Raw genomic sequence first — 15,177 nt, 5'->3', positions numbered from 1 at the left:
AAATATTAATTCATTTTTTAAAAATGTAACGTATTTTTTTAATATACTGTCACCATTCCAAAAGCACCTATAACATTGTTGTATATAATGGATTTTTATTTTAATATGTTCATGGTATACCTAATAATTTCTCGCAATAATAAACATTTAATTTATTAATAAAATTGCCCAATCGTGTCATTCTGCTGTGTATAATAGATTTTTAATTTTTGAGCAATTATAATCTGTGGGCAACAAATCCAATCACTCTAAGCTCACATTTCCCCAACTGCATTTATTGTTTTCATGTCAAATTTGTTTCTGTATTTGTTTTTTAAAAGTATTTTTTTTAAAAAATAATTTTTTTAAATTAATATATTTTTTATATTTTTTGATTATTTTGATCCTATAATATAAAAAATAATTTTAAAAAAATAAAAAAAAATATTTTTTTAATATTTCTCCAACAACTATACTTTTACACTTTCAAACAAGCTATTGTTATAGCCGCCAGATGCACAAAAAACGAGTAGCTCATGGTAACCACGAGAGGATGTCCTCATGCTAGTGTTTCTCACATGGCCTCTTATTACACAAAGGGAGAGCTTATCCATGACACCACTATAAAAATACAACACAGTTCAACAACAACTGGAAGCCAAGGCAAAGCAGTGTTGACATCATCATCTTCTTCTCCAATCCAAGCTATATATCATTTCAGTTTACAACCCCCTTTTCAAGAGCTTCACCAACCCCTCACTTACAAGTCCCTTTTTTTTAGTCTTTGTTAGTGCTCTATCAATGGCATCAAGGAACCTTTTCAATGCAAGAGCTAACAACAACTACCCTACTCCAGGGAGTGGTAATAATCCAATCACTGGTCATGACGACGTTTTTGAGCTCGACGAGGCTGATGTTTGGGATTCTAACGTTGCTCCATTGTTGGAGAGCAAGAAAACGATACCAAGCTCACGTTGTTCAAAGAGAGCTCTTAGGAAGTTTGATCACATGGCCAAGGACGGGACCCCGGTGACATGTGCATCATTGCCGGTCAACATACCAGACTGGTCCAAGATTTATAACGATCATCAAAAGAAGGAGGATATTGAGGGCAGTGTTCATCCGGTTGATGATGATACTGACTATGATAATGATGGTGACGACGACGACGACGATCAAGACGGTAGAGTGCCTCCACATGAATATTTAGCGAGGAGGAGAGGGGCTTCTTTCTCTGTTCATGAAGGGATAGGAAGGACCTTGAAAGGGAGGGACTTGCGCCAGGTGAGAAATGCGATTTGGAAGAGAGTTGGATTTGAAGATTAGCGAAGAAGCTAGAGGGATTTAGTTAGCTGGGAATTTAGATATGAGATGGGGTACGTAGCTGAAGACTTTTTTGTTTTGTTTTTTGTCACGCGTTTTCTTTGATGGGCTAATTAATTCAAGTGTCCTTTTCGTCTTCTTTTTTGTTAAAATGAAATATTGTCCTCTGGTTATCGGTGTTTTGAATGTAATCAGAGGGAGACCTTTTGCCTGTAATTTCTCAGATATACAAGAGTTAAGAACGTAGAAGAAAGACTCAGGAACTCACTGATTGTTTTGCTTTTAGATCCTCAACGTCTGTCTTCTTACTGGTTTTTGGATAATAACGGTGTGCTGGAAAGTACAGGTGATATGGACTGATCCTGTGGCGGGTGGCAGGCAGGAAAGGCACATATTGCTGTCTTCGATGGTCATCTTTGATTAGAGATCCAGCATTCATTTCTTTTTTACCCTTTGATTCCTCTCGCTCCATATTCCTCTGCTGCCTTTCTCTGGCTCTTGCTGCTATTATTTATTTATTTGTTTCGCATTTCCTAAAATGTATAGATGAGTGGATTTTGCCTTATGTGTAAAATTGTACATGAATTGCAAAGGTGACACTTGTACTCTTATCTTATGGTCCTGCGTGGCATGTTTGGCTTCCATGGAGATAGCGTGAAGATGTGTAGGTGAGGGCACCGTACCCAAACCCCCATATAATTTGACAAAGTGGGCGTTGGATCATCAAATCCCATATAATTGAATTGCATAGGACAAGAGAATAGCGGGTATCGTTGATTAATTATTACTATTTTCAATAATAATAATAATAATAATAATAATAATAATAGTTAATTAAATAATCATCTAGTAGATAGCTCAATGGTAAAAACTTGAGATTAAAGGGTTTACTTCCCCTGTAATCTTAAATTCGAACCCTGTAGTTGTTAATATGATGACCATTAGAAGCTTAAATAATCGTTAACTTCAGGGCATGTAGGATTAGTTGAGTTGTCCACAAGCTGATGCGGACACATATATTAATAAATAATAATAATAATAGTTAATCAAATACATTTTGCTCTGATCTTCCAATGTTTTGATATAAAATCATTAAACAAGCGGCGCTGCTTGATTTGTGTGCCCTGTCTCATTTGTTTTTGCTTGTTGCCTTCTAGGATGAAATTTGGTTGCGTAAGGAAAATTATTATCAAACTTCTCTCTCGTTTTCTTTTTTTTACAAAATGCTGTTTTTAAAATTTAAATTTTTTTTATAAATAATTTTTTAATGTTTTTAAAATTGTTTTGATGGGCTGGTGTTAAAAATAAATATTTTAAAATTAAAAAAATATTATTTTAATACATTTTCAAAAAAAAAATACTTTAAAAAACAATAACTTCATACTCGTAATGTTAGTTGTCTTGGACCACCACAATTTCTCACGTTCTTTCTCATTGTCGGTGCTAACTGCTAACCTGAAATTATGAAAAATATATAGGTTATTTTCCGGAGGGGAAAGCAAAGGTGGCTGTGTTCTTCAAGCCACCTTCCTATAAATTATGCTTTTTTTCTTTTCTTTTGCTAAGTCAAGACTCAAGAGTGGTCTAAATTTAATAGTTGTGACCTTTTAAACCCGTGCATCAAAGGAAGAAGAAGAAGAAGATTTTAGCATGGTTGCTCGAACTGGAGTCCAAACTCATATCACGTGACTCCAATTAAAACGAGCCAGCTGGCCTCTTATTCAATGGGATATCGATTGCTTGAGCGAATGCGATTAAATTGGAATTTTCTTCTAATCTTCAACACAAGACAACATCACGTTTTAATTATGTAAAATATATAAAAATAAAATTTGATCGAGGATGCTAAGTAATTATTATCCAAGTTCTCGAGGTTGAAGATTCGATGCAAGTGTGCTGTTCTTTTTAGTTGATCGATAACCATGTTTTTTTTAAGCAGCTTGCACCGCAATTAATTCCCATCAAAGCTACTGAAATTAATTTCCATTGAAGCAAGCAGCTTATGTGTGAATCAAGATTAATAGATTCTTACTCAAAATTAATTTAAGACTTGAAAAATGATTGCCAGACCGGATGCACGGGTATGGTGTTATTATCAGATCCAGACATTTTGGATCTTGCACTTGAGTTTGTCTGGAATAGTTGCAAAGTCCAGGCGTGGTTCTGGTGTTGTTGCTGGATTCAGGCGCTCTGACGCGGGTTTAATATGTTTTTCAGATTCAAGTAATGTGAATCTGGCATGGTTATCAGATTCAAAATATCTAAACTTAACTGTTATCAAAGTCCATAATAACGTGAATCTAACACTTTCCATTGTCATTGCAATAATCATTTATATTGTTTAATAATCGGCCCGCAATGACGCGAAGGCTATTTATCTAATTTATAACTAATTTGAGTAATTTTATGATGCCGAAAAAATAACTAATATGATACTATTAGTTATTTTTCAAGTCTCTAAAAAAATAAAAAGATATAACTAGAAGGTAGAAATTCTAGATGTAAATATTCCTATAATTTTTGGTGTGTTATGAATTTTATATTATCTATCATCTTTGTGTTTGGTTTTTTTTCTTTAAGATGGATCTCAAAAAATAACTAATAAAATATTACTAGTTGATCGGTGAGCATCATAGAATTTTAGTTCATACATTTGTATGATATATTTTCATTAAAATAACTCTTTCTTTTCTTAAAATCATGTAAACAAAGAAACGAGAAAAAAATAAAAAAACAAGTAAAAATTAATTTACTCCAATCAATTAGGTTTATTCATATAATTGTTTTTAATTAATTTAATTTTTTAATCATTTAATTTTCACCTTAAACAGGAAATTTTTCTTTTTAAAAAATAGAATAGTTATTAGATTACAAGTTTTGAAAAAGAACAAGGTTAAGCATTCAATTTGGTGCTTGTATCAATAATAATACCCCTCTTTAAGATTTGAATTCAAGACTTTCCTTTTCTTTTTATACAATTTTTTATTATATTTATTTCAATATTGACTTAAAAGTTATATATTCCATAAAAAGAATAATAAGTTGATAAGACTTTTAACTTTTAATAATAAGTTAAAAAAATAAAAATCGGCAAACACCATTCCTTCATGAATGCTTTTCCATTACAATCAGAGGGGCGAACGGCGATTTTTTTTATAAATAAATAAAATTAAGGGAAAATCCAGGAGAGAACCTAGAATAAAAGGGAATAATCCATAAAAAGAAAGTTTGTGTTAGGGCAAATCCGTAGAAAATTAAGAGCACATGGACAATTGTGTCATTAACAGGATTGGAAAATGCAAAAATAAATTAATGTTTGGGAGTGCAATATCACAATAATTTAAAAAATCTTGCTTTCTCGTGGTTTCAGTTTGAGTTTTATAGTTGTTAATATGATAGTTATTGGAAATTTATATGATAATTAATTTTAGAATTCGTGAAATTAATCGAGATACACGCAAACTGATCCGGACATCCTCATTAATTAAAAAATATTTTTAAAAAAAAATTAATTTTTTTATAAAACACTGAATGTAACGCAGTTAAAATGGACGTGTAAAAAAGTAGACGCATCGTGAGAGAATCCGAACCCGCCCAGCTGAAAAGCAGTGAAGGAAGGCCACGTTGGCAAGGGAAGAAGGCAACGTTTGCGGTGTTTTGCAATTGCCGTTGGTAACAGTGAGAGAAGCAATTTACAGAAAAATGCAAAAAAAAACCCCACCCCTGCTCCTTTCGTAAACTTTGTACTGAGTAGTGACAGAAAATGGGAGGTGAAAGGAAGAAGATACTGGTGGGTCTAATGGTGGCAATGATTTTGGGATTTGCAGTCTATTTCAGGCTTTGGACAATTGACTATGCTATCTCCTCTGATGACACCGAATTGATAAGGTTTCTTTCTTTCTTTTGATCTAATCACCAAAATACATGCTTTTATTGTTGGTAGGTATGATTTTGGTAAGAAAATTAGGGGGTTTTCTTCCATTTCGTAAAATGTACAATGTTTTTGAGAATTCAATGATGTTATATTACACAAGCCTGGAGCTAAAAAATGCCCTCAATTTTTACCTTTTAGTTATTTATTTCTTGATTCGCAAAGAGCTTTTCAGTTGGCTTTACAAATTTCACTCGTATTAACGTGATTATGCTTGAATTAGAGAGTCACTTAAGTGGATTGATTGTATGATTATGCATGTAGAGTTACACTAGCCTGTTGGCTGTTACTACTAATTATGATTTTGTTAGTCCACATTCCATCGCAGACCCTAATTAATTATGTACAACTGGAGTTAAATAATGAACCAATTTGCAACAGAGCTGAATTCTGTCCTTAAAATGAAAAGGGCTTTGGGTTGGTTCACCAGCTTATATGCTATTTTTACAATGTTTGCTTCTTTTCTAGTAAAAATCAAAGCTGTCATCGATTCTGAAAGCAAGCTGAATAACTTTGTATATTTTTTGTTCCCAGTGCAGCAGTAGAATACTTTCCATATTTTAATTGTTTTACAATGTTGATTGCAGTAATTCTTATAACTGGTGTTGTCCATTTTAGTAATTAAGGCGCAAATGCAATTGTTTTACCTTCATCCTACTTCTTAGCTCCACGGTGTTTCTGTGCTTTGGAATTTTGTAGAAGACAGTTCGATCTTGCCAACAGGGAAGCATTGGATGAATCTGCTGAGTGGAGGATGAAATATGATGAGGAGGTAGAGAGAGCTGCAAAGTGTGATAAGCAACTGGTAGAGGTGTGCTTACTTCTATTTCTCCTGATCCGTTTGTTATTCTTGGTGGTACTGCACACTTTAAGTTTTTAACTTTGCTTAGTTGGGAATATCAGTTTTACTGTTATAAGGGGTCTGTCTTTTTTATCTTTACGACTCTACTCAAATAATTCAAGTCCATAAGTCCTTTCGTACTGATACTCACTCACCATCTTCCTGCCTTTGACTTTGGGAAGGAAACAAAAACTGAAACTTCCTATTTGAATGAATCTTGTAAATGCATTTTGGAGCTAGTAATAAGTTAATTATGTCTTCTGATTATTGAATTTGCTTATAGTTGGAATCCTTTTGGTTCAGCGACTTTAACCAGACTTATCTTCATCATTCTTGCCTTGAATTTAGTCAATTATTGATTTTTGAACTGTACCTTCCATTGGGTTTTCTGATGTCAAAAGGTCTATGTTTTGAGTTGGCAAGCTCCATGAGCATTGTTATGTCTTCTAGTTACTACTTTTGCAATGCCCTGGATTTTCAAGTGGAAATCAAAGTTGATAATATTACGAATGAAGAATAAGGAGTCCAATGTGATTTGAACGGAAGTATGTTATATGGCAGTGCTAATATAGACACAAAGCAATTAAAAACTTTATATGTATAGCTTCCATGAGATTGAAAGAGTTACCTTACATGAATATCAGATTATAAAAATGAAGTCATGTAGTGAAACTGCTATGAAAATGTTGTTACATTGGTTGTTCTGGGCATTAATTTTGCTGCTCTTGGAAGGTCGTTTGTGTAACAGCTGTACATCTGGGTTTGAATACTATATTTGGGTGAACATATCTATACTCGATGTAGACAATGCGTTTTTCTAACTAGATGATTTAGCCAGAATAATTATTGAATTGCTCTTGTGCTTTTTGCAAATATTGGAGCATAACTTAAGAATAATTCTGAGGGAAATGTTCCATTATCTTGGGATATTATTAATATTTCTGCTGGCAAATGGGCGGTTTTGACATTTCTATGTATGTGGTGTGCATGTGTAAGAGAAAAGTGCTTTCTGAACCATCATATGTGGATAGGCACCTCCATTTTCAGCTCATGGAATAGTCAAAACTTGCACATTTCTGTTTCATATGATATCAATGATATCTTATAATGCTGGTGGGTTTGGAGCAATAATATTCATGTTGGGAACTTAGAAGCTTTTTTGTTGTTTTATATCATGTTTGCTTTTGGTTTTCAGTTTTTGTGTTGAAATGTCTGTGAACAAACTGTGAAAACTTAACTATTTGTGTTGTCCCACTAAAAAATGAAAACCAGTAAACAGTTACCACAATTTTGGAAACCAGTAGAAATGGTTTTCAAATATTTTCACAAGTTAGTTTTTTTTCCCTAATTTCACATATTATTGGCATAACTTATTATCTATTACCCTGTTCTCTTGATTACCATTACCACTGGTGAGTGCCGGTCAGTGATGATCTGCAATCACCAATTGACAACTGTTGGTTGCATGATCTCTGCCAATCACTTGCAATTAGCAGTCACTGTCAACCACCACCAATTAGTTGGCAATGAACTCCACTGATTGCAATCGACTACCATCTGTCAGGGATAGCTATTGGCACTGCTGATTGCTTTTTTAGAAATAAATGTCGAAATGAAAACTAAAAAGGAAAAAAGAACAAAATATAGAGGTAAAATGGTAAAAGGACAAACTGGAAGTGATATTTCAAATGGGATTGTGATTTCCGTTTGTCAATTTCTCTTAAAAGTATATAGGACCTAAAATCTCAGCCTTTTGCATCTGACTAAATTTTTCTTGTATGTTGTGGCACAGATAAAGCAGAAAGTGGGGGATGCTGCCTCCGTTAACCAGCAATTGGTAATGCTACAAAAGGTGACTCTCCAACATCAAACATCTAATTGCTTACTGTCGCAAGTTCTTTTGTTTCTTCCTTCTGATATTGAATTTTTATGGTTGAGATCTATTTGATACATTTTCTGGAATTTTTCTTTCAACAATAAAGGAACTCTAGAATCAAGTAGCTTGGTCATGTTTTTTTGCCAAACATAGTTTGTTTGAAAATTCATCATCAAGTGAAACTGTGCTAATGCCTTTTGTCTACTACTGAAAACTTCCAGAATTGATAATGTTGCTTGAGTAGGATCTTTAGCGTAACAAAAAAACCACCTTCATATTTATAATCTTTTTCTGGAGTCTGGACCCTAATGATCAAGGAGGACCTGTAATTCTATTATTTTCTTTACAATTTGGAATCTATTTGCAGTTTGAATTTATGTGTTTTTTTCTGACACTTTCTCACATTACCAGGAAAACATGGCCCTAGTTGGAAGGATGGAAGTCTTGAAAAACAAGCTGGAGGCTACCAAGTTAAAGTGTCGCTCAAAACTAGATCGGTGACTTGAACAGAATTCTTACTTGCCCTTACGTGTATCTAAGTGCCTATAATTTACTTGTTTACAGAAGATCTCAAATGCTGTTAGATTGCAGTTTCTGATGAGTCCAACAAAGGGAAATGGTTTTTGAATGCGATTCAGTGTCTCTTATCCATAGCTATGTACATTACATAAAAGGTATCTGCTTTTTAGTTAAGAGAATGTTGAATGAATTATAATGCTGTTGTACTAGTCATAATAAATTTTCTTTTGCTCTCCTCTCCCTTTTCTTTGGACTTTATCCGTGAATAAGGGATTTATAGTTAGAGAATATATCTTGTAGTCAATTGGTTGGTTATATGTAGCACTAGTTTTATTTGTATAAAATATATTTATTATTAACAAAGACTTTTTATTTTTAATATTTAATTATATTTGATTAATGAATCTAGACTAAAAATAAATTCAGTGAAACAAAAATGTTTTACATAGGAAATTATAAAGTTATAATTATGAGATTTTTATTGCATCAAAGTATTGTTTCAAAATGTTCTTGGTCAATGTTTTATTAAGACTGAACATTAATTAGAGTTGTTGAGATTGATATATATTATATTCATTCTTTTATAAAAGGAAACAATTGCTCTCTTAAACTAATGTATAAGAGATACATGAAACTAATATGTAGGTGCTTGTCAGATGACATTTACACTGAACTGACCCACAAAAGAATTTCATATAGAAAGATCATCTATGCCTATGGAAAGGTTCTCGTGATAGTTGTGTAAGTGATTTTTAAACTTGAGATCACCAAATTATCTTATATAGGGAGTTATGCTTTGATCTTTAACTACACGTGTTATTCAAGGGTAACAAATAGACATATATTGGGTATAACATATAGACAATTTCATAAAGGTATTTGAGTAATAAAAAATAACAGGTCAAATATCAATTATATAGTGGTTACAAACATTGTCAAAAAAGTTATTTAGTTTAATTTTTTTTAATAAGTAAAAATAATACAGAAGCCAATAACTTAGTTCAATAAAATTAGGATACAAAATGATCTTCAATCATTATGGTATCATCCATGTGTCGATAATTAGATATTGCTGATATCCAACCTGGATGTAATGATGCACAAAATAGTATAGTCTCAATGGTAAAAAATACACTAAGTTGTAAAGATAAGATTAAACTGATTTTTATATACAAGATACAATGAAAGATAAGGTTGATAAGGAAACTAAGAGATTGACTTAGAGATCACAGGAATAAAGTTGTTTCATATGTATATTGCTTGTGTTTTAAGTGTGATAGTAATGCTATTACTAATATTGAACTTAAACTTTTTATTGTTGATTCTAATAAAATAAAATAAATGAGTTGTTTATTAAATACAAATAATCAAGAAGTTCACGTTGCAAAAAGTTATTCAAGAAAAGCTACAACATGCTTTAGTTAAAATATTTGATTGGTTGATATGTTAGACATGGTTGATGTTTTTAGGTAACAATATTCATTAATAACATCATATATGGTTGATTGTTCAATCAATTTCAATTGACAAAGTATCTTCCTTTATTTATTTAAGAATAAATAAATACAAGAAGCATTTTTTACACTAAAAATAAACATTCACATGTCATTAAAATAAAAATAATGATTGGTCATAATAAAACAAGAGAATGAAGCTAGAATCAATCTAGTATGATGGAATCAATCACGTTGGAATAGTCTTAATCAACTAAGAGGTTTAAAGAAGCAGTTGATTAGGCGATCAGAAATCATGATTGATTAAAGAAAAGCAATCAAACATAATAGTTTGAGTGTGTGCAAGTATCCAGAAGGTTTATTCATATTCAGAACATGAGTTCTTAATATATTAAACTTATCATAATTATAAATTAGTTAGGATTTATATGGTTATTAATAAGATAATTAAACTTGTATATAAGGATTATTATATAATCGCTTCACTATTAGATATAATTTGTAGTATTAAAATTGGATGTTTACATGAAAATCAAGCACTTTACCATTATAAATAGTCCATCTAGTTATAGTTAAAGATGTTTAACCTTGTATACGCAATTTTTATACAAATTTATCTTTTTTTCTTTTAGTATTTCATGATCTCTTTTCCATTTTCATTAATTTCCAATATTTTTTAATTCCTATAGTTCATCTTCCTCTATCTTTTTCTCTTCATGTTCTTTTTCTTGTGTGGTATTAATTGAGATAAATTACCTTTTCTAAATGTTCAAAATCTTGGTATTTTATATTTCACTTGAATTTACGAGGTTGCTAATTGCTTTATTTTATAATTAAATTCTTATTATGTTGTTTCTCCTCCTTGAAAGGTAGAAAAAAATAATTGATAGCATAACCGATTAGAGGATTATTTGATAGATTAAAATATTAGCATGCCTATTAGGACAATTAGGCCTTTTCAAAATGATTTATAAAAATAAAGGACATTTATGCCCTTTTCCTAATGTAACAACCATAGAGAATACTCATGAATTAGAAACACTTAATTCTTGGTTAAAAAAATGAATATAGTAAACTAGATATGATCAATTATGATAAAGGATAGAGTTGGTCGCTAACATTGTTACATATAGAAGATTTATTAATTGTGGTAAAACCGATGAATTAGTTTAGAAGAGACAAATAAATATTTTTTTTATGGAGTATATATGTGCCCCATTTGTCTCCTAATTCTACCTAAGGGAGAAAACTTAGGAGTAAAAACAAAACAAATTGGCACACGATGAAATGTGCTTTCTAGGCCTAAAAAGCCTTTGACAAAAAATGACATAAACATTAGCTATAATAGAAGTCATTTAAACTTAATGATAAGAATGATAAATTAGCTTAACAATCACCAATATCTTTTAAGAACTTGAAAGAAGATATTAACAAGGTTGGCTAACGAAAACCTAGTTTAGAATAATGCAATGACAAGACACACAAGTGATGATGGATAAAAAGATACCCTAACACAATAACACGTAATGATCAAAAACCTTATATATAAAAAGTCTTTATGTTTTAATTTTTTTACTAAGAGGAAATAATATATAAGATAATGATTTTACTCAACATGAATTATGATATAAGATGACATTGATCATCGTGACATCATCCCTGTGAGGATTCTCAATCAATTAGCTATTGTTAATATGAAATAGGGGTATAATGATGAGCAAAATAGTACAAAATTCATGGTAATGAATCTCGTAATATAATATTGTGTTCTTCGCAAAAGTGTTGCAACATTTTATTCAATTAGTTGGTATGGTTTGTAATAACAATATCAGGCAAAGTTGAGATGGATATGCTCTATATATTGATATTTATATAATCTTATTGAAGAAGAAATTTTTGTAATCTTATTAAAGGGGAATTTTTTTTCATAACACTTAAAACAAATAAAATGTATTATTCTTAAGTAATTTATTCTTGAAGGATTGAGGATTACGGGGAGAAGATGATAAAATATATATTAATTAAAGAATTAATACAAGACTAACAACCTAACATTAAAGTTAGCATAATTCCAAATATCATGTCCAAAAACCTAAACACGCTTCATTTAAAATAAATTAATTCGTTGACATGCCAAATATGTAAAAGTATGGTCAACATTTTGTTAAACATTGCTCATTAGTCCAAGCCACCAGAGGAAATAATTACTTGATCGACAAGAAGTGATGATCAATCAGTTGTTTAGGAGTCATGATCAGCTAAAGAAAGCGATCAACCACAAAAACAAAAGTTCACATAGTCAAGTAAAAGGTTCAATCCTATTTAAAAATGGAAATCCTCAATATATTAGAATTTATTAATGTTGTAGATTAATTAGGATTCACATGGTTATCAATATAAAGATACATAGCAGTTTGGATTATATTAAAATTTAATATATAAATTCTTTATTTAATAAAAACAATTTATATAAGATTAGAATTAGATATGTATACGAAACTCAAACTTTAATATTATATTATTATAAAAATGTCATCCAATTAATGAAAAAAATAGCTTAATTCATATGCAATTTCAGTTCTTTAATTCATCTTTATTTACTTGCTTTTCTTTACAACTTTATTTACAGCATTCATTATTTTTCCAGTACCTTTGAATTGCTGCAATTCTCCCTTTTCTCTTCCTATTCTTTTTCTTGTGTGGTATTAATCGGGACATATATCTTTTTTAAGGATTTGAAATCTTGATATTCCATCTTCGTTGCTAGTTATCTTCTCTCTGATATTAAGTTCCTATTGTGTAGTTTTTCCTCCTTGAAAGGTTGAAACAATTAATTGATACAACAACTGATCAGAAAATTATTTGACAGATCAACAGAAGTCCATTCTTTTCTTGGAGAAAGATATGGCAGAAGAAGAAAAATGCTTCCAATTTCTGCTGTTCTTTTTCCTTTTCTTTTTTATTTGATGAAGATTTTCTGTTCTTTTCCTCCTCTCTTCTCCATGAAACAGAACTTTTCGATGAGAGAAGGCACAATTCTACAGCAAAAAATGGCAAGGAAAGCTCTTGATTAATGAGGTGTCCTGATCAGTTGTGTGTATAAATCATTCTTCTGCCAACAATTTTTTCTCATACTGCCATATTTATACTTCGTTTTATTTGGAGGACTGAAGATACAAAGAAATTAAAAGGAACTTTCTTATACCGGACAATTCCCTTTAAAAAGTTTGTAGAAAGAAATTATCTTTCTTTCTCTTAGAACTTGAACATAGTTACATATAGACATGCTAACGTAGGCATATAGCACTGTCATTCATTTCCATTATCCCTGTCACTTCCCTTCAGGCAATCTAGTAGAAACTATCTGTATGGCATCTTTTCCTAGACTGTTGAAAACGACATGAGTTATTCCTATAAGAAACGAAACTATTCTGGATCTCTTTCTCTTGTACTTGCAGAGCCATCAGTATCTGTTGAAGGGTTAGCCCGCATTTCGTTGAGAAATTTTGTTATAGTCTGCACACAAAGACTTCATTGTCGTCAGGTTGAGTACTTGAGGATGGTGGACAAGTAGTGATGCCATTGCTGCTACTCCTAGAACTCTATGAAAATAATACGACTATATACTGTGAAGCTATAATTAGCTGGCCAAGAATTACGTTTGAATGCAAGCTATTCTCTCATTTGATCTTGGCCAGTCTTTCATATTAGCCTATTTTGCTTAGAAGAGAAATGTCGGCTACTCAGCATTAACAATGGAGACTGAGACATCGGTTCCATTCTTACTATTTTTGTGCTTGACATGCAAGAGCATGTACATAAGATGCGCGTATCAGAACTATGGAGATCTGAGATTAGAGTATTAGACAATCATATCAGCTACTGATCATTCATATACTCCTTTACTTCATAAGATTAACTTGAAGAGAAGCTCAATTGTAACACACTAATTACTTTGAGATTTTGAGGTCCTTAGAGTTCCAATGCTCAGGTTCATGCTCACATGCATCCCTCTGCCTCCTAGCTAAGAATATTTTGAGTTCAAAATTTTCTTTTCTTCTCACGTTTCGCTAATGTTTATCCTCATCAAAAACTATAATATAATGATGATATATACACGTAAAATAGATTCCGACTAATGTTAATAAAAAGAATCTTACTGAGGATACTCGTCGTCGCTTTGGCAGTCTGGTTCTGGTGTTCATCATCTCACTCAGCTCATCAAACCGAGAAATAAAAAAAATATCAACTCAAATCAATTTTCATTTCACCAGAGAGTAAAAGATTACTAATTAATCTCTTAGTTTTTAAAACAGTACTCCATATTGTGCTTCTGTGCTATGCTGCAATACATATGAAACGAGGAAAAAAATGGAAATTTATATTTTTTTGATAACTTGGTAGTTCAGGGAGGAATTCAAACTTGCTCCTCGAGCTTTCTACTTGGAGGTCTCGATCGGTTTGACCTCCTGGTACAGGTAGGGTGGGACTTAGGTAGGGGGAATGCCACCCCCCTTTTTTTTTTTTTTTTGTGTGATTCAAGGCCCGTTCCCTCTCTCGATGTGTACAGAATAATAATAATAATAATAATAGAGTTGATGTTAGGGGGAAAAAAGGGTTAGGTGTACAGCAAAAAAGAAGAATAATATTCTTAATTACTAGTGGGGCAATGTAATAAAAACTATAGAACATTTGGTAACGGACATCAACTTACCTGTTTTACAATTTTTTCATACTTTCTTGCACATTGATAAAGCCTTCTTTCATCTTCCTTAGGCGTTGCCATGCCGTCTCTCTCTTTCTTTTCATGAAGTGCTCGAGGTCACATGAAAGCTTAATATATATAGGCGATACATGATCAGCATGGGAAGTGACAATGGCTTGGGTTTCAGAAATCTCAAGATATTGGCCGTTACCACCCGCCCTTGTATGCACTGGCAATAAAGAGAAGAGAAAGACCGTTATGGGCTGCCATTCCTTCTTTCTTACGCACACAAAACACTATTCTTGTGATACGAAATTAGGTCAAACTTTCTCTTGCATATAGAAAGGAAACCTAGCACAAAGGAACAAGTAATGAAAAAGAAGAAGAAAACACCATCTGCCATGTTTGTAAAGCATCAACGGAATTGGAGGAGTCTTTTAATCCTTTCTTACAAGTTTAGAATTCGTGGGACTTTATATATATATATATATATATATATATATATATATATATATATATATATATATATATAGTTGAATATTTCATGGA

General features: G+C 31.8%; 2 protein-coding genes and 1 long non-coding RNA gene across 3 annotated transcripts; 2 read left to right on the top strand and 1 right to left on the bottom strand.

The window, feature by feature from the left end:
- The first annotated feature begins 576 nt into the window (after window positions 1-576).
- LOC18100191 (uncharacterized) lies at window positions 577-1,913 on the top strand. Its single transcript, XM_024603535.2, has 2 exons — window positions 577-1,355; window positions 1,527-1,913. Exon 1 carries the CDS (start codon window positions 781-783, stop codon window positions 1,303-1,305), a length of 525 nt encoding a protein of 174 aa, XP_024459303.2. The 5' UTR covers window positions 577-780; the 3' UTR covers window positions 1,306-1,355; window positions 1,527-1,913.
- A 2,956-nt stretch (window positions 1,914-4,869) lies between these two features.
- On the top strand, window positions 4,870-8,705 carry LOC18100190 (uncharacterized). The gene is made up of 4 exons (XM_006381389.3): window positions 4,870-5,190; window positions 5,933-6,044; window positions 7,867-7,926; window positions 8,362-8,705. The coding sequence occupies exons 1-4, from the start codon at window positions 5,066-5,068 to the stop codon at window positions 8,449-8,451; spliced, it is 387 nt and encodes a 128-aa protein (XP_006381451.2). The 5' UTR covers window positions 4,870-5,065; the 3' UTR covers window positions 8,452-8,705.
- Window positions 8,706-13,097: 4,392 nt separating this feature from the next.
- Window positions 13,098-14,942, bottom strand: LOC127905461 (uncharacterized). Its single transcript, XR_008059446.1, has 3 exons — window positions 14,638-14,942; window positions 14,084-14,140; window positions 13,098-13,439 (listed from the first exon to the last, which is right to left on the bottom strand). It is a non-coding gene; the product is annotated as an uncharacterized LOC127905461 (long non-coding RNA).
- Between the last annotated feature and the right edge of the window lie 235 nt (window positions 14,943-15,177).

Source organism: Populus trichocarpa, chromosome 6 (genome assembly GCF_000002775.5).
Source record: "Populus trichocarpa isolate Nisqually-1 chromosome 6, P.trichocarpa_v4.1, whole genome shotgun sequence".
Taxonomy (NCBI): domain Eukaryota; kingdom Viridiplantae; phylum Streptophyta; class Magnoliopsida; order Malpighiales; family Salicaceae; genus Populus; species Populus trichocarpa.
The sequence above is the reverse complement of the archived record's forward strand: the minus strand, read 5'-3'. Positions and strand labels throughout refer to the sequence as shown.